We start from the raw sequence: 27,498 nt of genomic DNA on the forward strand, positions 1-27,498 counted from the left end.
GAAGACCTATAGGTTCACCACTGTACTAACCTGTCACACACTGAAGGCCTATAGGTTCACCACTGTACTAACCTGTCACACACACTGAAGGTCTATAGGTTCACCACTGTACTAACCTGTCACACACACTGAAGGCCTATAGGTTCACCACTGTACTAACCTGTCACACACACTGAAGACCTATAGGTTCACCACTGTACTAACCTGTCACACACACTGAAGGCCTATAGGTTCACCACTGTACTAACCTGTCACACACACTGAAGGCCTATAGGTTCACCACTGTACTAACCTGTCACACACACTGAAGACCTATAGGTTCACCACTGTACTAACCTGTCACACACACTGAAGGCCTATAGGTTCACCACTGTACTAACCTGTCACACACACTGAAGGCCTATAGGTTCACCACTGTACTAACCTGTCACACACTGAAGACCTATAGGTTCACCACTGTACTAACCTGTCACACACTGAAGACCTATAGGTTCACCACTGTACTAACCTGTCACACACACTGAAGGTCTATAGGTTCACCACTGTACTAACATGTCTATAATAGATATAAACGCTGTGAAGATACTGAATTTATGTTTTAAGAAAGGAGTGGATATATTTGGCCTGGCGAAGCAGTGACTGAATGGAAGCTGATAATTATGTTTTTTACTCCGCTGGTCTCGGGAAGAAATGACGAGTCTTCACTGTCCTAGACAGAGTCAAGACGGAGTACAAATGTATCCAACACCGAGACAAGAATGAGACACCCAATATGCGGTCTCGAGACCGGACTCGAGTCTCGAGTACTACAACACTGATTGGAATTGTGTCCCGGGTGGGAGTGTAATACATTTAGACTGGGGCTGCGGTTGGATTCTCCAACCTTCCCCTGAGTGTGTTCACTCCTTCACATGGATTAAAAGCAAGTCTGAAATATGCTGTAAACTCCCTCCAATACTAAATCGATGCTTTTTAAAGCCGTAAGGGGGAGGAAACGAGTGCACACTTGTAGAGAATGGTACTAGAGAATGGGACGGCAGCCTGGATGAAGACAACAGGATGGAGGGGAAGGGAGTCATGTGTACAATCATTCTCACCTTCCACACGAGACTCCAGGAACTTATCCAGCTCTGTATCTTTCTTCACCGCCTCCTCTGACACTTTAGGGCAGTTTGGCAAACACACCAACACAACACTCATGTTATCCCGACTTCCCTGTGGTGGAGGGGGGAGAGGGATGGAGAGAGAATCATTACATGTGGGGGCTCTTAACGCTGATGCCAAAACGAGAGAAAGAGCTTCCAAATGAACTTCCTTACTTAGTGCAACAAAACACGCTACACAATCGTTTACATTTCTACATGTTAAAACACATAAACGGACATACACAAACACCCACACTAGCCTCACTGTACCTTGTGCAGGCAGGTGTCCAGCACCTGGTTGCAGACCTTCTCCAGGTCGTGGGACACCTCCAGACGGGACTTGACAAACTCGCACAGCTCCTCGTTGCTCATCACGTCCCAGATACCGTCGCAGGCCAGCACCACAAACTCGTCCTCTGGGGCCCTCTCAATCTCAAACACCTCGGGCTCTGGTGACACCAGCTGCTCCGTGGCACCCCTCCCATCCACACACTTGTAGTCGTAGTCTCCCAGGGCCCGGGACACGGCCAGGGAACCATTCACTCTCTGGATCATTACCGAGCCACCTGCGTTCTGGATCCTCTCCTTCTCCCGTGGGTTGCAGGGCTTGTGGTCAAGCGTGGAGAAGCAGACGTGCGCGTTGCGGTAGAGCACGGCCCGTGAGTCACCACAGTTGATGAAGTAGAGGTGCTCTGGCGAGAGCAGTACGGCCACGGCCGTCGAGCCGCTGCGGTCCATACCGTTACGCAGGTCTGAGAAGTTCCTCATGTGCTCGTCGATGTTCAGGAAACCGGTGCGGATCCCCGTCTTGACCGCATCCACGGTGGGGGCTGGGGTGACACCTTCAGGGCCCGGGGAACCCATGCTGTGGGTGATGATGTGCCCCAGCAGGTGTTTAGAGGCATAGTTAGCCACGCGGGAGCCGGCGTGGCCGTCGTAGACAGCGAAGAAGGACCAGTCATCCAGGCCATGGGGTAGACCCACCATAGCGGTGTGGGCGTCCTCCATCTCCACCCGCCAGCCCTGCATGCTGCTCAGGCCATAACGGAGGTTGTTGCCCTCACCGTGGGCATTGTGCTTCTCCGTCTTGGGCTTGTCCAGGAACGCCCCCATGGCTTAGGCCACCACCTGGGGACAGGAGACAGGAGGAGAAAGGGGGAGGGAATGATGAGACTGGTTAGTTTGCAAAAATATAAACACATAATTCATTTCACTTCTGAGATGGGCCTATCCAAACAGAGCAACTGAAAACAGATTGTATTCAATTCTTGTTGATAAAAGTTAAATGGCAACAGTAAGTGAAAGACGAAAACACCACTATAGGAGTTTGTTTCCTGATGCCTCCCACATTGCATCTGCTGTGGTGTCTACGGAGAATGTCTATTCAGAACAGAACACATTTGTCTTTATAGCAACCAACAACTAAACCCACACAATGAGATTACAACACATTGACTTAGTTGGCGTGGATGCCAGACTGCATTCAGTGATGCACTCAGTATTACATTTAAAAAAATGTAATACTGAGGAAAAGTCAGAAATGTACCCTTGTCATGTTGAAATCTGATTTCTATACGAAACAAAAAATATACATGCAACAATTTAAGATTTTACTGGGTTACAGTTCATAAGGAAATCAGTCCGTTGAAATAAATTCTCTAGCCCCTAATCTATGGATTCCACATGACTGGGAATACAGATATGCATCTGTTGGTCACAGAAACCTTTAAAAAAGGTAGGGGACTGGATCAGAAAACCAGTCAGTATCTGACGTGACCACCATTTGCCTCATGCAGCGCAAAATCTCCTGCCATAGAGTTGATCAGGCTGTTGATTGTGGCATGTGGAATGTTGTCCCCCTCTTCAGTGGCTGTGAGAAGTTGCTGGATATTGGCGGGAACTGGAACACGCTGATGTACACGTCGATCCAGAGCATCCCAAACTTGCTCAATGGGTAACATGTCTGGTGAGTATGCAGGCCGTAGAAGAACTGGGCCATTTTCAGCTTCCAGGAATTGTGTACAGATCCTTGTGACATGGGCCGTGCATTATCATGCTGAAACATGAAGTGATGGCAGCGGACGAATGGCACGATAATGGGCCTCAGGATCTCGTCACAGTAACTCTGTGCATTCAAATTACCATAGATAAAATACGATAGTGTGAAAAGGAAAAACATCCCGCACCTTGAAAGTCTTGGAGAACGTAAATCCACCATTAAACGTCAAGATATCACCTCGCCAGATCAGAGACACTTTATAGAACAACATTCTATTAATGAACTGAGTTGCGATGGGATTAAAAAAGTTATCCACCACGTAAAGTTGGTGACTATGACAACAGATTACTTCAAAGAGAAGCCATATGGATATATCAATTCAATTGTGTATCTCCACACGGTTTAAACAAAGAACTAGATTTCACCTCCTTCCTATAAGCCACATGTAGGCTGTTATACATGAACACTGTCCATATCAGATTTTTACATATCATTTATGGGTTGGCCCCACGTTTATTAACGGCTTTGCCTGATGTCCTCTCTCGTGAATTGATATGATGTATTTAGATGAGCGGACACCTGGGGTGGTTGATTCGTGAATTTCTCTTCGTGCCCGCTCCCATACCCTATAATTCTGTATTTCTTTTTGACTAATTTGCATACAGGTAGACCAGAAAAGCCACATGCATGATTGGCAGGTGAGTAGCAACCCTGATTAGAACCACCTGCTGCTCATCTGTTGTTCTTTACAAATGCTGTTTTGAATTCAAATAAAAATTGTACCTACACACTGAAGAAGGCTGTAAAGCGGAAATGTCTGTGTACGCTATCCCTGATGCAGTGAAAATAATTAAAAACATCAAATAATTAAGCTTTATGGGACATCTTTTTAAGTGCGAACCCATTACACCTTTTTGTTGATCTTTTATTTCAGCTCATGAAACCAACACTTTACATGTTGCGTTTTTATTTTTGTTCAGTGTAGCTCAGAGTATTAGAGACATTTCAGAGAGAAGCACCCCACCAGACAGTGATGGAGACGGGGTTCAGGGGAATAGTGTATTAAATCTAATCGCCATAGGGTAGAAATATAAATAAATAAATAACTTCTCAGCTTTTCAACTCGTCAACTGCAGATGACCGTATTTAGTGTTAGTAACTATTCTGTATTGTGTTCTTTTGGCTGGGTGAGTATGGATTGGGTTTAGTGGAGCTGACACTGAAGCCATTGTAGGTCTTGCTGTAACACAGATTAAACCTCTCACCCAACAGGATGACAGGATTTTCTCTACTTAGACAACCTGGCTCTTAAAGCTCTGCTAGGAACACAACATTTTCAAATTAAATCGCACTGCCAGATTACAATGAGTACTTACCACATTGCTTTTGCACTACGAAAATGTCTCCCTTAGTGTTTTGATGGTGGGCAGGCTGCGAGGAGGGCAGGCCCCTGGATGTCTGAAGCCTGGGGCTTGAGTGGGCAGAGCTGCCTGGCTTTGAGAGACCAAAGACTGCCATATGGTTTGACAACTACGAACAGAGTTGATGGAATATCTAACTAGCATAATTGCAGCAACAATCACCTGGAGGCCTGGCATAATGGTATTCCAGCTGATTTCTCAAACCATTGTGTCTAAAAAAAAAAAAAGTAAAAAAAAAGTTTTAATAAAAATACACTACTTGGTAAGCTAGCCTAAATCAAGAGTACCTCAAATATCTAACTTTTATTTCACCATCTGTCCAGAGTAGGCCTACACTGAGTGCAGGCAGTTCGCTAAGTGGGAAGTTGGGTATGTAATAGGGCTGGGAATTGCCAGGGAACTCACAATATTATCATGATACTTAGGTGCCAATATCATATACAGTGGGGAGAACAAGTATTTGATACACTGCCGATTTTGCAGGTTTTCCTACTTACAAAGCAAGTAGAGGTCTGTAATTTTTATCATAGGTACACTTCAACTGTGAGAGACGGAATCCAAAAATCCAGAAAATCACATTGTATGATTTTTAAGTAATTCATTTGCATTTTATTGCATGACATAAGTATTTGATCACCTACCAACCAGTAAGAATTCCGGCTCTCACAGACCTGTTAGTTTTTCTTTAAGAAGCCCTCCTGTTCTCCACTCATTACCTGTATAAAAGACACCTGTTTTCACTCGTTACCTGTATAAAAGACACCTGTCCACACACTCAATCAAACAGACTCCAACCTCTCCACAATGGCCAAGACCAGAGAGCTGTGTAAGGACATCAGGGATAAAATTGTAGACCTGCACAAGGCTGGGATGGGCTACAGGACAATAAGCAAGCAGCTTGGTGAGAAGGCAATAACTGTTGGCGCAATTATTAGAAAATGGAAGAAGTTCAAGATGACGGTCAAATCACCCTCGGTCTGGGGCTCCATGCAAGATCTCACCTCGTGGGGCATCAATGATCATGAGGAAGGTGAGGGATCAGCCCAGAACTACACGGCAGGACCTGGTCAATGACCTGAAGAGAGCTGGGACCACAGTCTCAAAAAAAAACATTAGTAACACACTACATGTTTTAGCCGTGTCTGAATCCTGGCTTAGAAAGACCACCAAAAATTCTGACATTTTCATCCCCAACTACAAGATTTTCAGACAAGATAGAACGGCCAAAGGGGGCGGTGTTGCAATCTATTGCAAAGATTGCCTGCAGAGTTCTGTTTTACTATCCAGGTCTGTTCCCAAACAATTTGAACTTCTACTTTTAAAAATCCACCTCTCTAAAAACAAGTCTCTCACCGTTGCCGCCTGCTATAGACCACCCTCTGCCCCCAGCTGTGCTCTGGACACTATATGTGAACTGATTGCCCCCCATCTATCTTCAGAGCTCGTGCTGCTAGGCGACCTAAATTTGAACATGCTTAACACCCCAGCCACCCTACAATCTAAGCTTGATGCCCTCAATCTCACACAAATTATCAATGAACCTACCAGGTACCACCCCAATTCCGTAAACACGGGTACCCTCATAGATATCATCCTAACAAACTTGCCCTCCAAATACACCTCTGCTGTTTTCAACCAAGATCTCAGCGATCACTGCCTCATTGCCTGCATCCGTAATGGGTCAGCGGTCAAACGACCTCCACTCATCACTGTCAAACGCTCCCTGAAACACTTCAGCGAGCAGGCCTTTCTAATCGACCTGGCCGAGGTATCCTGGAAGGATATTGATCTCATCCCGTCAGTAGAGGATGCCTGGACATTTTTTTTAAATGCCTTCCTCACCATCTTGAATAAGCATGCCCCATTCAAGAAATTTAGAACCAGGAACAGATATAGCCCTTGGTTCTCTCCTGACCTGACTGCCCTTAACCAACAGAAAAACATCCTATGGCGTTCTGCATTAGCATCGAACAGCCCCCGTGATATGCAACTTTTCAGGGAAGCTAGAAACCAGTATACACAGGCAGTTAGAAAAGCCAAGGCTAGCTTTTTCAAGCAGAAATTTGCTTCCTGCAACACAAATTCAAAAAAGTTCTGGGACACTGTAAAGTCCATGGAGAATAAGAACACCTCCTCCCAGCTTCCAACTGCTCTGAAGATAGGAAACACTGTCACCACCGACAAATCCACTATAATTGAGAATTTCAATAAGCATTTTTCTACGGCTGGCCATGCTTTCCACCTGGCTACCCCTACCCCGGACAACAGCACTGCCCTCCCCTCTGCTACTCGCCCAAGCCTTCCCCATTTCTCTTTCTCCCAAATACAGTCAGCTGATGTTCTAAAAGAGCTGCAAAATCTGGACCCTTACAAATCAGCCGGGCTAGATAATCTGGACCCTTTCTTTCTAAAACTATCTGCTGAAATTGTTGCCACCCCTATTACTAGCCTTTTCAACCTCTCTTTCGTGTCGTCTGAGATTCCCAAAGATTGGAAAGCAGCTGCGGTTATCCCCCTCTTCAAAGGGGGGGACACTCTTGACCCTAACAGCTACAGACCTATATCTATCCTACCCTGCCTTTCTAAGGTCTTCGAAAGCCAAGTCAACAAACAGATTACCGACCATTTCGAATCCCACCATACCTTCTCCGCTATGCAATCTGGTTTCAGAGCTGGTCATGGGTGCACCTCAGCCACGCTCAAGGTCATAAACGATATCTTAACCGCCATCGATAGGAAACAATACTGTGCAACCGTATTCATTGACCTGGCCAAGGCTTTTGACTCTGTCAATCACCACATCCTCATCGGCAGACTCGACAGCCTTGGTTTCTCTAATGATTGCCTCGCCTGGTTCACCAACTACTTCTCTGATCGAGTTCAGTGTGTCAAATCGGAGGGTCTGTTGTCCGGGCCTCTGGCAGTCTCCATGGGGGTGCCACAGGGTTCAATTCTTGGACCGACTCTCTTCTCTGTATACATCAATGATGTCGCTCTTGCTGCTGGTGATTCTCTGATCCACCTCTACGCAGACGACACTATTCTGTATACTTCTGGCCCTTCTTTTGACACTGTGTTAACAACCCTCCAGGCGAGCTTCAATGCCATACAACTCTCCTTCCGTGGCCTCCAATTGCTCTTAAATACAAGTAAAACTAAATGCATGCTCTTCAACCGATCGCTGCCTGCACCTGCCCGCCTGTCCAACATCACTACTCTGGACGGCTCTGACTTAGAATATGTGGACAACTACAAATACCTAGGTGTCTGGTTAGACTGTAAACTCTCCTTCCAGACTCACATCAAACATCTCCAATCCAAAGTTAAATCTAGAATTGGCTTCCTATTCCGCAACAAAGCATCCTTCACTCATGCTGCCAAACATACCCTTGTAAAACTGACCATCCTACCAATCCTCGACTTCGGTGATGTCATTTACAAAATAGCCTCCAAAACCCTACTCAATAAATTGGATGCAGTCTATCACAGTGCCATCCGTTTTGTCACCAAAGCCCCATATACTACCCACCACTGCGACCTGTACACTCTCGTTGGCTGGCCCTCGCTTCATACTCGTCGCCAAACCCACTGGTTCCAGGTCATCTACAAGACCCTGCTAGGTAAAGTCCCCCCTTATCTCAGCTCGCTGGTCACCATAGCAACACCTACCTGTAGCACGCGCTCCAGCAGGTTTATCTCTCTGGTCACCCCCAAAACCAATTCTTCCTTTGGCCGCCTCTCCTTCCAGTTCTCTGCTGCCAATGACTGGAACGAACTACAAAAATCTCTGAAACTGGAAACACTTATCTCCCTCACTAGCTTTAAGCACCAGCTGTCAGAGCAGCTCATAGATTACTGCACCTGTACATAGCCCATCTATAATTTAGCCCAAACAACTACCTCTTTACCTACTGTATTTATTTATTTATTTTGCTCCTTTGCACCCCATTATTTCTGTCTCTACTTTGCGCTTTCTTCCACTGCAAACCAACCATTCCAGTGTTTTTAGTTTTTATTTTACTTGCTGTGTTGTATTTACTTCGCCACCATGGCCTTTTTATATTTTTATTTATTTATACATATATTTGTTTGCCTTCACCTCCCTTATCTCACCTCACTTGCTCACATTGTATATAGACTTATTTTTTTTTCCACTGTATCATTGACTATATGTTTGTTTTACTCCATGTGTAACTATGTGTTGTTGTATGTGTCGAACTGCTTTGCTTTATCTTGGCCAGGTCGCAATTGTAAATGAGAACGTGTTCTCAATTTGCCTACCTGGTTAAATAAAGGTTAAATAAAAAATAAATAAATAAAAAAACTACGCTGTCATGGATTAAAATCCTGCAGCGCACGCAAGGTCCCCCTGCTCAAGCCAGCGCATGTCCAGGCCCGTCTGAAGTTTGCCAATGACCATCTGGATGATCCAGAGGAGGAATGGGAGAAGGTCATGTGGTCTGATGAGACAAAAAGAGAGCTTTTTGGTCTAAACTCCACTCGCCATGTTTGGAGGAAGAAGAAGGATGAGTACAACCCCAAGAACACCATCCCAACCGTGAAGCATGGAGGTGGAACCATCATTCTTTGGGGATGCTTTTCTGCAAAGGGGACAGGACGACTGCACCGTATTGAGGGGAGGATGGATGGGGCCATGTATCGCGAGATCTTGGCCAACAACCTCCTTCCCTCAGTAAGAGCATTGAAGATGGGTCGTGGCTGGGTCTTCCAGCATGACAACGACCCGAAACACACAGCCAGGGCAACTAAGGAGTGGCTCCGTAAGAAGCATCTCAAGGTCCTGGAGTGGCCTAGCCAGTCTCCAGACCTGAACCCAATAGAAAATCTCTGGAGGGAGCTGAAAGTCCGTATTGCCCAGCGACAGCCCCGAAACCTGAAGGATCTGGAGAAGGTCTGTATGGAGGAGTGGGCCAAAATCCCTGCAGCAGTGTGTGCAAACCTGGTCAAGAACTACAGGAAACGTATGATCTCTGTAATTGCAAACAAAGGTTTCTGTACCAAATATGAAGTTCTGCTTTTCTGATGTATCAAATACTTATGTCATGCAATAAAATGCAAATTAATTACTTAAAAATCATACAATGTGATTTCCTGGATTTTTGTTTTAGATTCCGTCTCTCACAGTTGAAGTGTACCTATGATAAAAACTACAGACCTCTACATGCTTTGTAAGAAGGAAAACCTGCAAAATCGGCAGTGTATCAAATACTTGTTCTCCCCACTGTATATTGCAATTCTCACAATGTATTGCGATGGGCTCCCGAGTGGCGCAGCGTTCTAAGGCACTGCATCTCAGTGCTAGAGGCGTCACTGCAGACACCCTGGTTCGATTCCAGGCTGTATCACAACCAGCTGTGATTAGACATCCCAGAGGGCGGCGCCCAGCGTCGTCCGGGTTTGGCCGGTGTAGGTCGTCATAGTAAATAAGAATTTGTTCTTAACTGACTTGCCTAGTTAAATAAAAATAAATAAATAAAGATGCGACACCGATTTTATTGCGATTCGATGTTCCAAACATATTGCACACCATATGTCTGCTGCAGAGGGACGAGAGAGTCATGAGAAAACACGTTTTAAATCAGTCATGGAAATAACTGAGGGAAACAAATTGTCTCAGATACAACAAAATAAAAAATGCGATTGTTTCCTCCAAAACAGAATCGTTTTGACAATGTTGTTGGAGGGGCAACAAGGCCAAACTATCTAAATCCTTCCATCTGAATTAGAGGACCATAGCAGTGCCTCCAATCGTAGTTTTGCCTGAATGTTCTTTTCAGAAGACTAGACATTATGCCTGTCAGGAGAGTAGGCCATCTTCAACTGGACCTGCATTACTGTGGGCATACAGCAGCAGTTCCAGGTTTCTACCACTACAATATGGTGTAGACCCATTGTTGTAAAAACATATGGTCCTCTCTCCAAGTTAGCTAGTGATATCCAGAGACAGTCACAGGCCTACTCCAAGATTATGAATGGAGCATCTTGATGCTCCTTTGGTGAAACCTGACCGGTAAGAACATTACACGCACCAAGAATAGACTTGTGAACTAGCCTTCCTTCCAAAATGATGTATAAGCTAGGCCTAAGAGGTCAGACACACCGAGAAAACTGATGGTCGAGAGGTAATTAGCACAGTAGGAGGCCGTTCCTTCTCTTGCTAAAACAAAAAAGACACTGCCTGCTGGGTACCTAACTAGTAGGGTCGAGCTGGCCGTTTCTACATGTAGAATCGCCCTGCCCAACAGTGGCCGACACCTTGACTTAAGGAAAATCAGAGAGCAAGGACCGCCGCGAGAGGGGAGCCAAAAGGAGTGACAACAAAAAGGTTAAGGCACTTCTCCCTGTGTAATTCACTCCATTTTCATCAGAATTGTTCTAACTAAAACAAAGCTGCCTAATACATATTTTTCTGGAACAAGTCTATACATCTAGCTAAGGAGTGGTGCTCTTGAATAAGCTTTTTTGTTAGATTTGATAAATGTGCAGTTGCTCATTAGTTAGCTAGCTAATGTTAGCTTGCCAACTAAGCCAGGCAGTCACACACAAATTAAGGGGCTGGTAAGTGCAAAAAATGCACACAACACTAAATGTTTTAGCAAGCTAGCTATCTAGCAAGATGATAAATACATCATGTAATTCTGTCTCCATTATCCCATACTGCCAGTGTCAATTCACTTGCTAGCTAAAGTTAGCTAAACGGTTAGTATCACCATTTGCCAGTTAGCACAACATAGTTAGCTAGCTACAACATTGTTAACTAGCTAACTAGTTGTGGCCATCTGACTAGTATAAACATGGGCTTACTACAACTTATTGCTAGCTAGCAAAAATATTAGCACAGCTTGCTAGTTAGGAAACATTGGCTATCTACACATTTAGAAAGCAGGCACAAGTCAAACATAGCTTAAGAAAGAAACGTTACTGCACCTTCTGGTCTGGAGTATTTTAACGAGGCTGATGAACTGTGCTATGTGATCAACAGAAAAAGTACTCCCGACACCCTGGGCAGAGGTGCCAAGTATCTCTCGGCCGTCAGTATCCTTGGTATATCTAAGGCTTAAATGAAAACTCGCCATCCGCTGCAGAAGACGGGTTATTCTATTCACACAGGTAGAAGAACATTATGTTCACAAATGGCATTGCATACCGAGCGTAAGCTAGGCTACTAGTTCTGCTAAACAGTAACACACCTACTTTACTACTATACCAGTTTTATACCAAGCAGTACAATGTGAAAAGAAAATAGGCTATATGAACGAGTACAGTTCAGGTCAGCACGATAGTGTGAAAAGGGGTATTAGTTGAGTTGAGTGGGCAAGGGTGAGCCAATTCTAGCCTGTCCTGTCTGTGGTCTGTCCTATGGTGACACAGAGGGAGCACCGTGCCTGTCTGTCTGTGGTCTGTCCTATGGTGTCACAGAGGGAGCACCGTGCCTGTCTGTCTGTGGTCTGTCCTATGGTGTCACAGAGGGAGCACCGTGCCTGTCTGTCTGTGGTCTGTCCTATGGTGTCACAGAGGGAGCACCGTCCCTGTCTGTCTGTGGTCTGTCCTATGGTGTCACAGAGGGAGCACCGTGCCTGTCTGTCTGTGGTCTGTCCTATGGTATCACAGAGGGAGCACCGTGCCTGTCTGTCTGTGGTCTGTCCTATGGTGTCACAGAGGGAGCACCGTGCCTGTCTGTCTGTGGTCTGTCCTATGGTGTCACAGAGGTAGCACCATGCCTGTCTGTCCTATGGTGTCACAGAGGGAGCACCGTGCCTGTCTGTCTGTGGTCTGTCCTATGGTGTCACAGAGGTAGCACCATGCCTGTCTGTCCTATGGTGTCACAGAGGGAGCACCGTGCCTGTCTGTCTGTGGTCTGTCCTATGGTGTCACAGAGGGAGCACCGTGCCTGTCTGTCTGTGGTCTGTCCTATGGTGTCACAGAGGGAGCACCGTGCCTGTCTGTGCCCACAACGCCTCACTAACACAAGGCTATAAATACCACAGGGTTTGGGTTACACTCCACACTCATGTCCCCTTCACCCAGTGTACCGACAGACAGGCCCAGAGGAAGACACTTCCTGCAACCTCCCCGGTCCCCCAGCAGACCCGTGTGCCAAGGCAGAGACATTAACCCTGGAGCTGGGGTACCTAGGGAGGAGACTGTGACTGGCTTAGAAATGACATCACTGACACTGTGGTTAAAAAAGCAACAGTTATGTTCAAGGTAGCTCAGAGCCCTCCCTCAACCTCCCTGTATTACCTAACTCCAAGAGGGGTGCCACGTGCAAGAGGCACATTCAAGGTATTCTGTTTGTATAGCAGCTATGACCTGCTTGTCCAACACCTTTTTTTACAATTTATTGTGGCTTTTCCCAATTCTTCGTCCAGTCTCAGAGAATAACACCTGCTCCTTCACACACCTGGTCCCTGACTCCATCCTCCTCTGACTGCTTTGATCCCATGCTGACATTTTGATGACAGAACATTATCCCCCCCCAAAAAATCATGTTACCAGGGTAACTAGAGACAAAACTCTGGATCACCTTTACTCCACACACAGAGACGCACACAAAGCTCTCCCTCACCCTCCATTTGGCAAATCTGACCATAACTCTATCCTCTTGATTCCTGTTTACAAGCAAACACTCAAACAGGAAGAACCAGTGATGTGATTAATTCGGAAGTAGTCCGATGAAGCAGATGCTAAGCTACAGGACTGTTTTGCTAGCACAGACTTGAATATGTTCCAGGATACATCCAATGGCATTGAGGAGTTTACCACATCAAACACCGGCTTCATTAAAAAGGTGCATCGGCAATGTTGTCCCCATAGTGACTGTACATACATATCTCAAAGAGAAGCCATGGATTACAGGCAACATCCGCCAAGAGCTAAAGGCTAGAGCTGCCGCTTTCAAGGAGCAGGACACTAAATCAGGACGCTTGTAATAAATCCCACTACGACCTCCAACAAGCCATCAAACAGGCAAAGCTTCAATATAGGACTAAGATCGAATCCTAACATGCCAGCTCTGAAGCACGTCAGATGTGGCAGGTCTTGCATACTAACATGGATTACAAAGTGAAACCCAGCCGCGAGCCACCCAGTGACGCGAGCCTACCAGACAATCTAAATGCATTCTATGATCGTTTCGAGGCAAGCAACACTGAATCATGCATGAGAGCACCAAATGTTCCAGACGATCACGCTCTCCATAGACGATGTGAGAAAGACCTTTAAGCAAGAGCCAGATGGATTACCAGGACTCATACTCAGAGCATGTGCTGACAAGTTTCTTGTTAACAAACTATAGTTTTGGCAAGTCGGTTAGGACATCTACTTTGTGCATGACAAGTAACTTTTCCAACAATTGTTTACAGACAGATTATTTCACTTATAACCTACTGTATCACAATTGCAGTGGGTCAGAAGTTTACATATATTAAGTTGACTGTGCCTTTAAACAGCTTGGAAAATTCCAGAAAATTGTCATTGCTTTAGAAGCGTCTGATAGGCTAATTTACATTATTTGAGGGGCCTATTAGCTTGACATCATGGGAAAATCAAAAGAAATCAGCCAAGACTTCAGAAGAAAAATTGTAGACCTCCACAACCGTGAAGCACGAGGGTGGCAGCATCATATTGTGGGGGTGCTTTGCTGCAGGAGGGACTGGTGCACTTCACAAAATAGATGGCATCATGAGGGACGAAGCAACATCTCAAGACATCAGTCAAGAAGTTAAAGCTTGGTCGCAAATGGCTCTTCCAAATGGACAATGACCCCAAGCATACTTCCAAAGTTGTGGCAAAATGGCTTAAGGACAACAAAGTCAAGGTATTGGAGTGGCCATCACAAAGCCCTGACCTCAATCCTATAGAACATTTGTGGGCAGAACTGAAAAAATATGTGCGAGCAAGGAGGCCTACAAACCTGACTCAGTTACACCAGCTCTGTCAGAAGGAATGGGCCAAAATTCACCTAACTTATTGTGGGAAGCTTGTGGAAGGCTACCCGAAACGTTTGACCCAAGTTAAACAATTTAAAGGCAATGCTACCAAATACTAATTGAGTGTATGTAAACTTCTGACCCACTGGGAATGTGATGAAAGAAATGAAAGCTGAAATAAATCACTCTAATATTATTCTGACATTTCACATTCTTAAAATAAAAGTAGTGATCTTAACTGACCTAAGACAGGTCATTTTTACTATGATTAAATGTCAGGAATTGTGAAAAACTGAGTTTAAATGTACAGTGGGGCAAAAAAGTATTTAGTCAGCCACCAATTGTGCAAGTTCTCCCACTTAAAAAGATGAGGCCTGTAATTTTCATCATAGGTACACTTCAACTACGACAGACAAAATGAGAAAAAAAAATCCAGAAAATCACATTGTAGGATTTTTTATGAATTTATTAGCAAATTATGGTGGAAAATAAGTATTTGGTCAATAACAAAAGTTTCTCAATACTTTGTTATATACCCTTTGTTGGCAATGACAGAGGTCAAACGTTTTCTGTAAGTCTTCACAAGGTTTTCACACACTGTTGCTGGTATTTTGGCCCATTCCTCCATGCAGATCTCCTCTAGAGCAGTGATGTTTTGGGGCTGTTGCTGGGCAACACGGACTTTCAACGGGGTTGAGATTTTCTATGGGGTTGAGATCTGGAGACTGGCTAGGCCACTCCAGGACCTTGAAATGCTTCTTACGAAGCCACTCCTTCGTTTCCCGGGCGGTGTGTTTGGGATCGTTGTCATGCTGAAAGACCCAGCCACGTTTCATCTTCAATGCCCTTGCTGATGGAAGGAGGTTTTCACTCAAAATCTCACGATACATGGCCCCATTCATTCTGTCCTTTACACGGATCAGTCGTCCTGGTCCCTTTGCAGAAAAACAGCCCCAAAGCATGATGTTTCCACCCCCATGCTTCACAGTAGGTATGGTGTTCTTTGGATGCAACTCAGCATTCTTTGTCCTCTAAACACGACGAGTTGAGTTTTTACCAAAAAATTATATTTTGGTTTCATCTGACCATACGACATTCTCCCAATCTTCTTCTGGATCATCCAAATGCTCTCTAGCAAACTTCAGACGGGCCTGGACATGTACTGGCTTAAGCAGGGGGACACGTCTGGCACTGCAGGATTTGAGTCCCTGGCGGCGTAGTGTGTTACTGATGGTAGGCTTTGTTACTTTTGTCCCAGCTCTCTGCAGGTCATTCACTAGGTCCCCCCGTGTGGTTCTGGGATTTTTGCTCACCGTTCTTGTGATTATTTTGACCCCACGGGGTGAGATCTTGCGTGGAGCCCCAGATCGAGGGAGATTATCAGTGGTCTTGTATGTCTTCCATTTCTTAATAATTGCTCCCACAGTTGATTTCTTCAAACCAAGCTGCTTACCTATTGCAGATGCAGTCTTCCCAGCCTGGTGCAGGTCTACAATTTTGTTTCTGGTGTCCTTTGACAGCTCTTTGGTCTTGGCCATAGTGGAGTTTGGAGTGTGACTGTTTGAGGTTGTGGACAGGTGTCTTTTATACTGATAACAAGTTCAAACAGGTGCCATTAATACAGGTAACGAGTGGAGGACAGAGGAGCCTCTTAAATAAGAAGTTACAGGTCTGTGAGAGCCAGACATCTTGCTTGTTTGTTATTGACCAAATACTTATTTTCCACCATAATTTGCAAATAAATTCATAAAAAATCCTACAATGTGATTTTCTGGATTTTTTTTCTCATTTTGTCTGTCATAGTTGAAGTGTACCTATGATGAAAATTACAGGCCTCTCATCTTTTTAAGTGGAAGAACTTGCACAATTGGTGGCTGACTAAATACTTTTTTGCCCCACTGTATTTGACTAAGGTGTATGTAAACTTCCGACTTCAACTGTAAATTACCTCGTACCCTTGCACAGACTTGGTAATGGTATCCCGTGTATATAGCAAAATTTTCATTACTCATTGTGTATTATTATGTGTTATTACTTTTATTTTATTTATTTTCTCTGCGTTGTTGGAAAGGGCTCGTAAGTAAGCATTTCACTGTTAGGCTACACCTGTTGTTTACGAAGCATGTGACGAAAATAATTGGATTTGATAACCCAGCTCTGCTCATTGCTTATGGATGTGTGTGTGTGCGCGCGTGTGTGTGAGTATGAGAAGGTGTATGTGTGTGTGTGTGGTGTGACAAGCACCAAACACACACCGCTTAATCAGGCAATGTCAAGGGGAGGAAGTGAGCGACGGTGTTGTCCGTTTGAAGTGTGTTTCTTTGACGACGGGCATCGCAGGGACAAAACGGTTGGGCTTTACAAACCTCTGATGTCCGGGGCCAGCAGCACAGTGCTTTGTTCCACAGCAAACACCCACTCTGACTTTCATCCTCTCATGTTTGTCCATTTATAGCGTGTTCTTTTTTTCCTGGTTGTTACGGCAATGACAACAAAGCCTCAAGCCCTGTTGAATCAGAGCGGTGAATAGGGTCACTGATATAATACTCTAATATAGATTACTATTACTCTCCAATCAGCCGTTGCTTGCACAGCAGGTAGACTGGATACAGTTACAAGACTAATGCAAACAGGCTGTACAGTACTGTAAATTACTGCAAGCAGGACTCTACAGTGCGACCATTTTACTCGCATATGCACCTAAAGATTTTGCTGCGCGAGCTGGAATCTTTATTTAGGAGCACCAGTGCGCTAATAACATTTAAAGGATTCTAGCTTTATTACTTTTAATATTTTGCATTGTGCTCCTAAATTTCTGTGTGCGCCTACATTTTTCAACAAAAAAAAGGTCAGCATTGAGCCCTGCTGCAAGGCATCCTTGAAACATATAAGCTCAAATCAGATAGGTAAACAAGAACAGGCAACTATCTCAAAAAGCAGACCATACTGTCCTGTTTAAGTTATTCCTATCTTGCTAAACATATCTGATATAAAATGGTGTATGAATTGAAAGCTGTTCCCATACTACAAGATGTTCCCTTTCTCTCGCTCTCCCACACAATACTACAGAAAACTCTTGAAGTCAGTGGCACTGCAGTGATGTAACCACAGGACTGCTTCAGCTCTGGGGCTGATGTCATGTGTTCCATCTCTATGGTTACAGGGCTTGGAGTGGCAGCCAAGTGGTTTCGACAGAGAGCTCCAGCAGTGCTGCATAGCAAACCCCTGACCATGCACTGTTCCTTTGCTGAAATGACAGGAGTGTTGTGGAAATAAACAACACACACACACACTTCAGTCGTCACCCTATCTCCCCCTGAATCCTTGTGTTTAAGTGTAAGCCAGTGTATTTCAACAACAAGTGTAAGGTAATAACACCTCTCAGCTTGGATTCATGTCCCACCTCCCCCAAACATATTACACAGCTCTCAGTGAGTCACCTGGATATCAATTCATTTAATCACAGCACTGTTTAATTTAATTTATTTAATCACAGCACATTCAATTCAATTTAAGGAATAGCCTGCTCAGTGGGATTTATTACCAAAGATGGTTTTTAGATTCAGATATACCTCTTTTCCTTAGGGCAATTCCTACAGTGATGAGCGCTGCCAATGAAGACTACAACTTCATCTGTTTGGTAATACAAGACTCATCACCAATGATTAACATGTGTCCCAAATTTTCTGGACAACTTGTCTACTTTCTCACTATCAATCATTAATTGAAGGTTTGGGACAAAAATATGATATTTAAGATCATATGTGTATCTTAAGAGCTGTGTGTGACCGCTACATGAATCAGAGGGAGCATATAGCCTAGAGCTGTACCTTACATGTAAATTATGCTCTGTGTGCCTTAGTGTGTGTCCAGTTGATTTAATCTCCTAGGCATCAGTCAGTCAATCATAAGGTCAGAGTCAGTCAGTCAGTGAGGGCAGGGTATTGGCAGAGCGGGCCCAGCTGCCGCTCAGCAGAGCTGTGATCTTAGTGCACACGCCCGCTCTTTATTTCATTGCTGGGAAGGGGTGAGCCAGACTTGGGCTGGCTACAGCACAGGGTCCCCCCTGGAGACCCAGAATTGAGGACCTGCTGGGTTTGGGTGCTGAGAGGACCATTCATAGGATTATGAAGTCATGATGCAAAATAAGTATTCTCATCTTCTTCTATACACACCAATACTGAACTCCGCATTTGTTGACTAAGAGCATTTCGCTGTACGGTTTACACCTGCTGTATTCTGCATATGTGACAAATAAACGTTGATTTGGCCCTTTCATTCCCATTACCACACTCTAATCCGAGCCAATTTATATGCTCATCACATCCCCACCAGGGTCATGCAGGTCTAAGCGTTAGCTAGCAGCCAGACAGCATCTCACTGATGACTTCTGTTCAGTTCTATAACATATTAAAAATGGGCCATGCCGGGGGGAATCCATTCTAAATAAAAGATAAACAGAGAGGCATTTCCAAGCTACTCAGAGATCCCCTCTTTAAAGCCTGCATGGCATCATCCAGACCAGCTGTCCCATGAACACCATGTGATAAGATGGTGAGGGCATCCCACAACAGGACAGGGCCACAAGTGACCGCCATGCAGCCCCAGTCCACACCCACCCCCCAGGGGCAGGCAGCCACTCGAAGGGTGACAAGATACAGAGAAGTGCCTCATAATTAACAATGCCCCCAAGTTATGTCATACTACGCTGCTATTTTCATGATACTGAGTGGCTTATTGTAGTCTTCAAAGTAGATATTGTCCATGTCCCTCAAATAGAGGTATAATTAAATCACATTTAATTTCTCTGTATAGAATTTCAACAACATTTATTTGAAGTTGATATCCCGGACTTTGTGTTTGAGCTGCGGTCCATTGTCCACGACTTTCTGGTCCCTCTCCAAGAGGTAGAGTTCCAGTCCATGTCCTTGGTACAGGCCCATGGACTGGGGTAACTAGACCAGACATAGAACAGAACATAGACCTGGAATTGTTTATCCCTCTCTGTCAGTAGTATGGATTCTCGCTGGACTACTGGAAGTGTTTATCCCCTCTCTGTCAGTAGTATGGATTCTCACTGGACTACTGGAAGTGTTTATCCCCTCTCTGTCAGTAGTATGGATTCTCACTGGACTACTGGAATTGTTTATCCCTCTCTGTCAGTAGTATGGATTCTCACTGGACTACTGGAATTGTTTATCCCTCTCTGTCAGTAGTATGGATTCTCACTGGACTACTGGAAGTGTTTATCCCCTCTCTGTCAGTAGTATGGATTCTCGCTGGACTACTGGAATTGTTTATCTCTCTCTGTCAGTAGTATGGATTCTCACTGGACTACTGGAATTGTTTATCCCTCTCTGTCAGTAGTATGGATTCTCACTGGACTACTGGAATTGTTTATCCCTCTCTGTCAGTAGTATGGATTCTCACTGGACTACTGGAATTGTTTATCCCTCTCTGTCAGTAGTATGGATTCTCACTGGACTACTGGAAGTGTTTATCCCCTCTCTGTCAGTAGTATGGATTCTCGCTGGACTACTGGAATTGTTTATCTCTCTCTGTCAGTAGTATGGATTCTCACTGGACTACTGGAATTGTTTATCCCTCTCTGTCAGTAGTATGGATTCTCACTGGACTACTGGAAGTGTTTATCCCCTCTCTGTCAGTAGTATGGATTCTCACTGGACTACTGGAATTGTTTATCCCTCTCTGTCAGTAGTATGGATTCTCACTGGACTACTGGAATTGTTTATCCCTCTCTGTCAGTAGTATGGATTCTCACTGGACTACTGGAAGTGTTTATCCCCTCTCTGTCAGTAGTATGGATTCTCGCTGGACTACTGGAATTGTTTATCCCTCTCTGTCAGTAGTATGGATTCTCACTGGACTACTAGAAGTGTTTATCCCTCTCTGTCAGTAGTATGGATTCTCACTGGACTACTGGAAGTGTTTATCCCTCTCTGTCAGTAGTATGGATTCTCACTGGACTACTGGAAGTGTTTATCCCTCTCTGTCAGTAGTATGGATTCTCACTGGACTACTGGAAGTGTTTATCCCTCTCTGTCAGTAGTATGGATTCTCACTGGACTACTGGAAGTGTTTATCCCCTCTCTGTCAGTAGTATGGATTCTCACTGGACTACTGGAAGTGTTTATCCCTCTCTGTCAGTAATATGGATTCTCACTGGACTACTGGAAGTGTTTATCCCTCTCTGTCAGTAGTATGGATTCTCACTGGACTACTGGAAGTGTTTATCCCCTCTCTGTCAGTAGTATGGATTCTCACTGGACTACTGGAAGTGTTTATCCCTCTCTGTCAGTAGTATGGATTCTCGCTGGACTACTGGAAGTGTTTATCCCTCTCTGTCAGTAGTATGGATTCTCACTGGACTACTGAGAGACATTCTAAATTCACAGCATATGGGACAGCTCAGTCCCCTACTATTTCCTTTCAGTACCATCACATCTGTGTTGTTTTCCTGCACCCAGCCAACACAGACACACAGCCAACACAAAGACAGACACACAGCCAACACAAAGACAGACACACACCCTTGTGACCTTGACGGCAGACTTCCTCCCTGGTTCTCCAGGAACCTATAAGAAGGACCAGCTTTAAAATGTCCACTTCCTCGCTCTAACTGGGAGAAGCGAAAATCTCTGGCCATGGGGACTTCAGAGTGTCTTTTAACAAGGTAACTAGATTTGGTAATCTACTCATTGGATCCATGCAGTGGCAAATTAGCCTCTGAACAGTGGCCGGCCCAAAGGGAGGGATGCATGGCACTGCTCTTCTCTAGCTCTCATGGGGGGAAATCATAACTTTGACTTAAATGAAATTTCACTTAGGCTAGTCTCCCATTGACCTCAATGCATGACTAACAAAAAATGTGATTTAGGACTGGCCCCATGATGTATTCAGAACCACCATAGAAGACCACGGAGATCAGCAGAGAAACTAAGGAGAAGTAAAGCCTAGACAAACGTAACCTTTAGTTTGTAACCTATATCTACAGGTGTGCATATATACAGTGGCAAGAAAAAGTATGTGAACCCTTTGGAATTACCTGGATTTCTGCATAAATTGGTCATTAAATTTGATCTGATCTTCATCTAAGTCACAACAATAGACAAACATAGTGCTTAAACTAATAACACAAATTATTGTATTTTTCTTGTCTATATTGAATACATCATTTAAATACATCCTTTAAACATTGACAGTGTAGGTTGGAAAAAGTATGTGAACCCCTAGGCTAATGACTTCTCCAAAAGCTAATTGGAGTCAGGAGTCAGCTAACCTGGAGTCCAATCAATGAGACAAGATTAGAGATGTTGGTTAGAGCTGCCTTGCCCTATAAAAAAACTCACAATTTGAGTTTGCTATTCACAAGAAGCATTGCCTGATGTGAACCATGCCTCAAACAAACGAGATCTCAGAAGACCTAAGATTAAAGAATGGTTGACTTGCATAAAGCTGGAAAGGGTTACAAAAGTATCTCTAAAAGCCTTGATGTTCATCAGTACACGGTAAGACACATTTTTTATAAATGGAGAAAGTTCAGCACTGTTGCTACTCTCCCTAGGAGTGGCCGTCCTGCAAAGATGACTGCAAGAACACATTATTTGTAATACATTTACAAACCTTTCAGATTTTTTTTTATACATTTATGGGGTTTTGTGTGTAGATTGATGAGGGAACATTTTTATTTAATCCATTTTAGAATAAGGCTGTAACGTAACAAAATCTGGAAAAAGGGAAGGGGTCTGAATACTTTCCGAACGCGCTGTATACACAGGGTACCAGTACAGAGTAAATTTGTGCAGGGTTACGCGCTAATTGAGGTAGATATGTACACATAACTAGGAATTAAGGTGACAGATAAAACAATAGCAGCAGGATATGTGATAAGTCAAATTTTGTGTTAAAAAGGGTCAATGCAGATAGTCCAGTTAACTAACTATATCAGTTTTGGCTTGGGGTAGAAGCTGTTCAGGGTCCTGTTGGTTCCAGACTTGGTGCATCGGTACCGCTTGCCGTGCGGTAGCAGAGAGAACAGTCTATGACTAGGGTGGGTGGAGTCTGACCATTTTTAGGGCCTTCCTCTGATACCGTCTGGTATAAAAGGTCCTGGATGGCAGGGAGATCAGCCCCAGTGATGTACTGAGCCGTATGCACTACCCTCAGTAGCGCCTTGAGTTTGGATGCCAAGCAGTTGCCAAACCAAGAGGTGATACAACCAGTCAAGATATTCTCAATGGTGCAGCTGTAGAACTTTGAGGATCTGAGGGCCCATGCCAAATATTTTCAGCCTCCTGAAGGGGAAGAGGCATTGTCGTGTCCTCTTCACAAAAGTGTGTTGGTGTGTTGAGCATGATAAATCCTTAGTGATTTGGACACCGAGGACCTTGAAGCTCCAGACCCACTCCAGTACAGCCCCGTTGATGTGTGGTCTAAGATCAACTCCTTTGTCTAACTGACGTTGAGGGAGAGGTTGTTGTGCTGGCACCACACTGCCAGGTCTCTGACCTCCTCCCTATAGGCTGTCTCATAGTTGTCTGTGATCAGGCTGACCACCGTTGTGTTGTCGGCAAACTTAATGATGGTGTTGGAGTCTTGTGTGGCCACGCAGTCGTGGGTGAACAGGGAGTGCAGGAGGGGACTAAGCACGCACCCCTGAGGGGCCTTCTTGTTGATGGTCAGCGTGGCGGATGTGTTGTTGCCTACCCTCACAGCCTGGGGCGGCCCGCCAGGAAGTCCAGGATCCAGTTGCAGAGGGAGGTGTTCAGTCCCAGGGTCCTTAGCTTAGTGATGAACTTGGAAGGCACTATGATGTTGAACGTTGAGCGGTAGTCAACGTTAGCTTAATTGAGGTGAATCACAGCCCTTTTCCCCCCAACAAAGTAGACATCTTCACGGTAAGATGAAGAAAGCTATTTCTAAATCCTCAGTCACTCCTTCAGAACAAACACCCCTGCAGGGCACTAACTAGCCTAATCATGAAATCACAGTCTGGCCTTAGATGAAGAGCGGATCCTAATTTCATCATCCAAATATAGGCCTATACAAACACACGCACAAACAAATCTACAGTCAAGCCCATGAAAACTTCACATTCTTACACAGTAATAAGTGAACTGCTCCCAATGGCCCAGTAAAAAGTGTTCCCAGGAATGACCGGGCCAGAGGCAAGTCTCTCTCCCATGCAGAAAGCTGGAGCCGCTTCAACTGGCTTGAATATTAGGCTAGATGGAATGTTTTTCAGAGGGCAAAAAGTTAAATCAACACTTGTACGAGGAGAAATAATCCTCTTTGGGAGAACCTGGGTCCTCAGAGGCTTCATTGTAAAATGGTGTGAATATCAGAGTGACTCCCCGGGCTCTCCACACTAAAACACCCAACATTGCACATACAACATACACCAGCACACACTCAGATGGTGCACAACCCTCAAAGCAAATGAACATGCTGCACCTGTACATAGCCAATCTGTAAATAGCCCATCCAACTACCTCATCACCATATTGTTATTTATTTTATTTATTTTGCACCCCAGTACCGCTACTTGCACTAGTCTTCTGCACATCTATCACCCCAGTGTTTAATTTGCCATACTGTAATAATTTCACCACTATGGCCCATTTATTGCCTCACCCCCCTTATACTACCTCATTTGCACAAACTGTATATAGACTTTCTCTATTGTATTATTGACTGTATGTTTGTTTATTCCATGTGTAACTCTGTGTTGTTGTTTGTGTCGCACTGCTTTGCTTAATCTTGGCCAGGTCGCAGTTGTAAACGAGAACTTGTTCTCAACTGGCCTACCTGGTTAAATAAAGGTGAAATAAAAATGTTTAAAAAAAATGTGTTGTTAAGTTAGGGCTTCACTTTATATTGATTTTGAGTTCACTTATCTGACCTCTCGACACGTTCATCTCTTTCCCCACAGATACACAACACACTTTACACAGCCACCCTGTTCAACATTATAAGTAACCCAGCACTTGACACTTATCTGAGAGTTATTCTGAGCCCTCCAGTCAACACTCCGTGTGCCGACACGTATGGGCAGAGAAGACCGGGTCTATCAGATTTGGAAGATAGAGAGCCAGCCAGAGCGGAGTTACTCACAGTTGACACCATTTCTGTTGGTGACATCATAAACGATCACGTCAACTAGTAATTGTTTGACAAACATTTTTGCATCGTGGCCCGGTAGAAGCCATTCATATTTTCTTGTGAACCATACAATAAACAAACATAATATTTTTGGCACGACCAAAGATGGATTTGCAGACTGCCTGAATAAACTCAACTCCAAAGGACTGTCTGTGTGACACTGTCAAGGACATGGTATTTTTGGGGTATTTTATAAGGATAAGCATTAGCTGTTGCAAAAGCATCAGCTACTCTTCCTGGGGTCCACACAAACCATGAAACATGACATAATACAGAACATTAAATAGACAAGAACAGAACTACATACATTTGTTTTTAAAAAGGCACACGTAGCCTACATATCAATACATACACACAAACTATATAGGTCAAATAGGGGAGAGGCGTTGTGCCGTGAGGTGTTGCTTTATCTGTTTTTTGAAACCAGGTTTGCTGTTTATTTGAGCAATAGGAGATGGATCAGAGTTCCATCCAATAAGTGCTCTATATAATAATGTATGCTTTCTTGAATTTGTTCTGGATTTGGGGACTGTGAAAAGACCCCTGGTGTCCTGTCTGGTGGGGTAGGTGTGTGTGTGTCAGAGCTGTGTGTAAGTTGACTATGCAAACAATTTTCTTAGAAAAAGATGTGATGCAGTCAGTCTCTCCTCAACTCTTAGCCAAGAAAGACTGGCATGCGTAGTATTTATATCAGCCCGCTGATTACAATGAAGAGCAAGACGTGCCACTCTGTTCTGGGCCAGCTGCAGCTTAACGAGGTCTTTTCTTGCAGCACTGGATCACACAACTGGACAATAATCAAGATTAGACTATACTAGAGCCTGCAGAACTTGTTTTTTGAAGTGTGGTGTCAAAAAAGCAGCGCATCTCTTAATTACAGACAGACCTCTCCCCATCTTTACAACCATTGAATCTATATGTTTTGACCATGACAGTTTACAATCTAAGGTAACGCCAAGTAATTTAGCAACATCAAATGGTTTTGTGATGAATAAGCCATCTGATTTGATGAAAGATGGAGTTGAATTTGTCTTTCTGCCCATAATTTTATTTAAAGTACTCCAAAGTTTTTTTTCCCATCATTCTTTATATCATTGATCTTGGCTTCATAAAACAGTTTCTTCTTTTTGTTGAATTTAGTCACATTTCTCAATTTGCAGTAAATCAGCTAGTCTGATGTGCAGCCAGACTTATCAGCCACTCCTTTGCCCCATCTCTTTCATCCACACAGTTTTTCAATTCCTCATCAATCCATGGAGCCTTAACAGGTGCATGTTCATCAATAATTGGAAGAAGTAATTTCATAAATGTATCAAGTGCAGCAATGCTCCTCATTAATCACATCAGACCAACAAATATTTTTAACATCATCCGCATAAGAGTCCCAGCAAAATCTTTTGTATGATCTCTTATACACTATTTTAGGCCCAGCTGTTGGAACTCTGGCTTTCCTGTATATAGCCACTATTTGTGATCACTGCATTCAATGGGCACGTATACAGCTTTTAGTAAAAATGTGATCGACACTGCATCGCAATGCTAACTGTTCCACTAGAGATCCTGGTTTGAGTCCAGGCTCTGTCGCAGCCGGCCGTGACCGGGAGACCCATGGGGCGGCGCACAATTGGCCCAGCATCGTCCGGGTTAGGGGAGGGTCTTGCCAGCAGGGATGTTCTTGTTCCATCGCGTACTAGCGACTCCTGTGGCAGGTCCGGGCGCAACGCATGCTGACACGGCTTCCGGGTTAAGTGGGCATTGTGTTAAGGAGCAGTGCGGCTTGACTGGGTTGTGTTTCGGAGGATGCACGGCTCTCGTACAGGAGTTGCAACGATAGGACAAGAATAACTATCAATTGGATACCAAGAAAAATTGGGGAGAATAAGGGGGTAAAAAAATATATATAATAAAAAACACAAAAATACATGTGGATGATCTTGTTCCTGTAGTATTTGTAAACACCCTGGTAGGTTGATTAATAACCTGAACCAGATTACAGGCACTGGTTACAGTAAGAAGCTTCCTCTTGAGAGGACAGCTCGATGAAAACCAGTCAATATTCAGGTCACCAAGAATGTAGACCTCCCTGTTTACATCATATACACTATCAAGCCTTTCACACCTTATTTAGATACTGACTGTTAGCACTTGGTGGCCTATAGCAACACCCCAAAAGAAAAAGCTTTAGATGTGCCAATTGAACCTGCAACCACAACACATCAATAACACTTGACATAAGATATCCTCTAAGCATTACAGAGATTTGGCTCTGAATATATACAGCAACACCTACCCCATAAGCATTTCTGTCTCTTCTATAGATGTTATATCTTTATATTGCTACTAGAGATCGACCGATTAATCGGAATGGTCAATTAATTAGGGGCGATTTCAAGTTTTCATAACAATCGGTAATCGGCATTTTTGGACACCGATTATGGCCGATTACATTGCACTCCACGAGGAGACTGCGTGGCAGGCTGACTACCTGTTACGCGAGTGCAGCAAGGAGCCAAGGTAAGTTGCTAGCTAGCATTAAACTTATCATATAAAAGAACAATCAATCTTAACAATCACTAGTTAACTACACATGGTTGACGATATTACTAGTTTATCTAGCTTGTCCAGCGTTGCATATAATCAATGCAGTGCCTGTTAATTTATCATCGAATCACAGCCTACTTCGCCAAACGGGTGATGATTTAACAAGCGCATTCGCAAAAAAAGCACTGTCGTTGCACCAATGTGTACCTAACCATAAACATCAATGTCTTTCTTAAAATCATGGCGGATGAGATAGC

The 27,498-nt window shown here is 44.2% G+C and overlaps 1 protein-coding gene across 6 annotated transcripts in view; it reads right to left on the reverse strand.

The window, feature by feature from the left end:
• The window catches only part of ppm1ba (protein phosphatase, Mg2+/Mn2+ dependent, 1Ba), a 50,803-nt gene that overhangs the window by 13,650 nt on the left and 9,655 nt on the right, over window positions 1-27,498 (reverse strand). For all 6 annotated transcript variants that reach the window (XM_071409397.1, XM_071409400.1, XM_071409398.1 and 3 more), the window contains 2 exons: window positions 1,416-2,273; window positions 1,098-1,215 (listed from right to left, as the gene is read on the reverse strand). In XM_071409397.1, the coding sequence (XP_071265498.1) occupies window positions 1,098-1,215; window positions 1,416-2,258 (961 nt within the window). In that variant the 5' untranslated portion in view covers window positions 2,259-2,273. The remainder of the gene's footprint in view (window positions 1-1,097; window positions 1,216-1,415; window positions 2,274-27,498) is intronic.

The sequence above is a fragment of the Salvelinus alpinus genome, chromosome 7, assembly GCF_045679555.1.
Source record: "Salvelinus alpinus chromosome 7, SLU_Salpinus.1, whole genome shotgun sequence".
Taxonomy (NCBI): domain Eukaryota; kingdom Metazoa; phylum Chordata; class Actinopteri; order Salmoniformes; family Salmonidae; genus Salvelinus; species Salvelinus alpinus.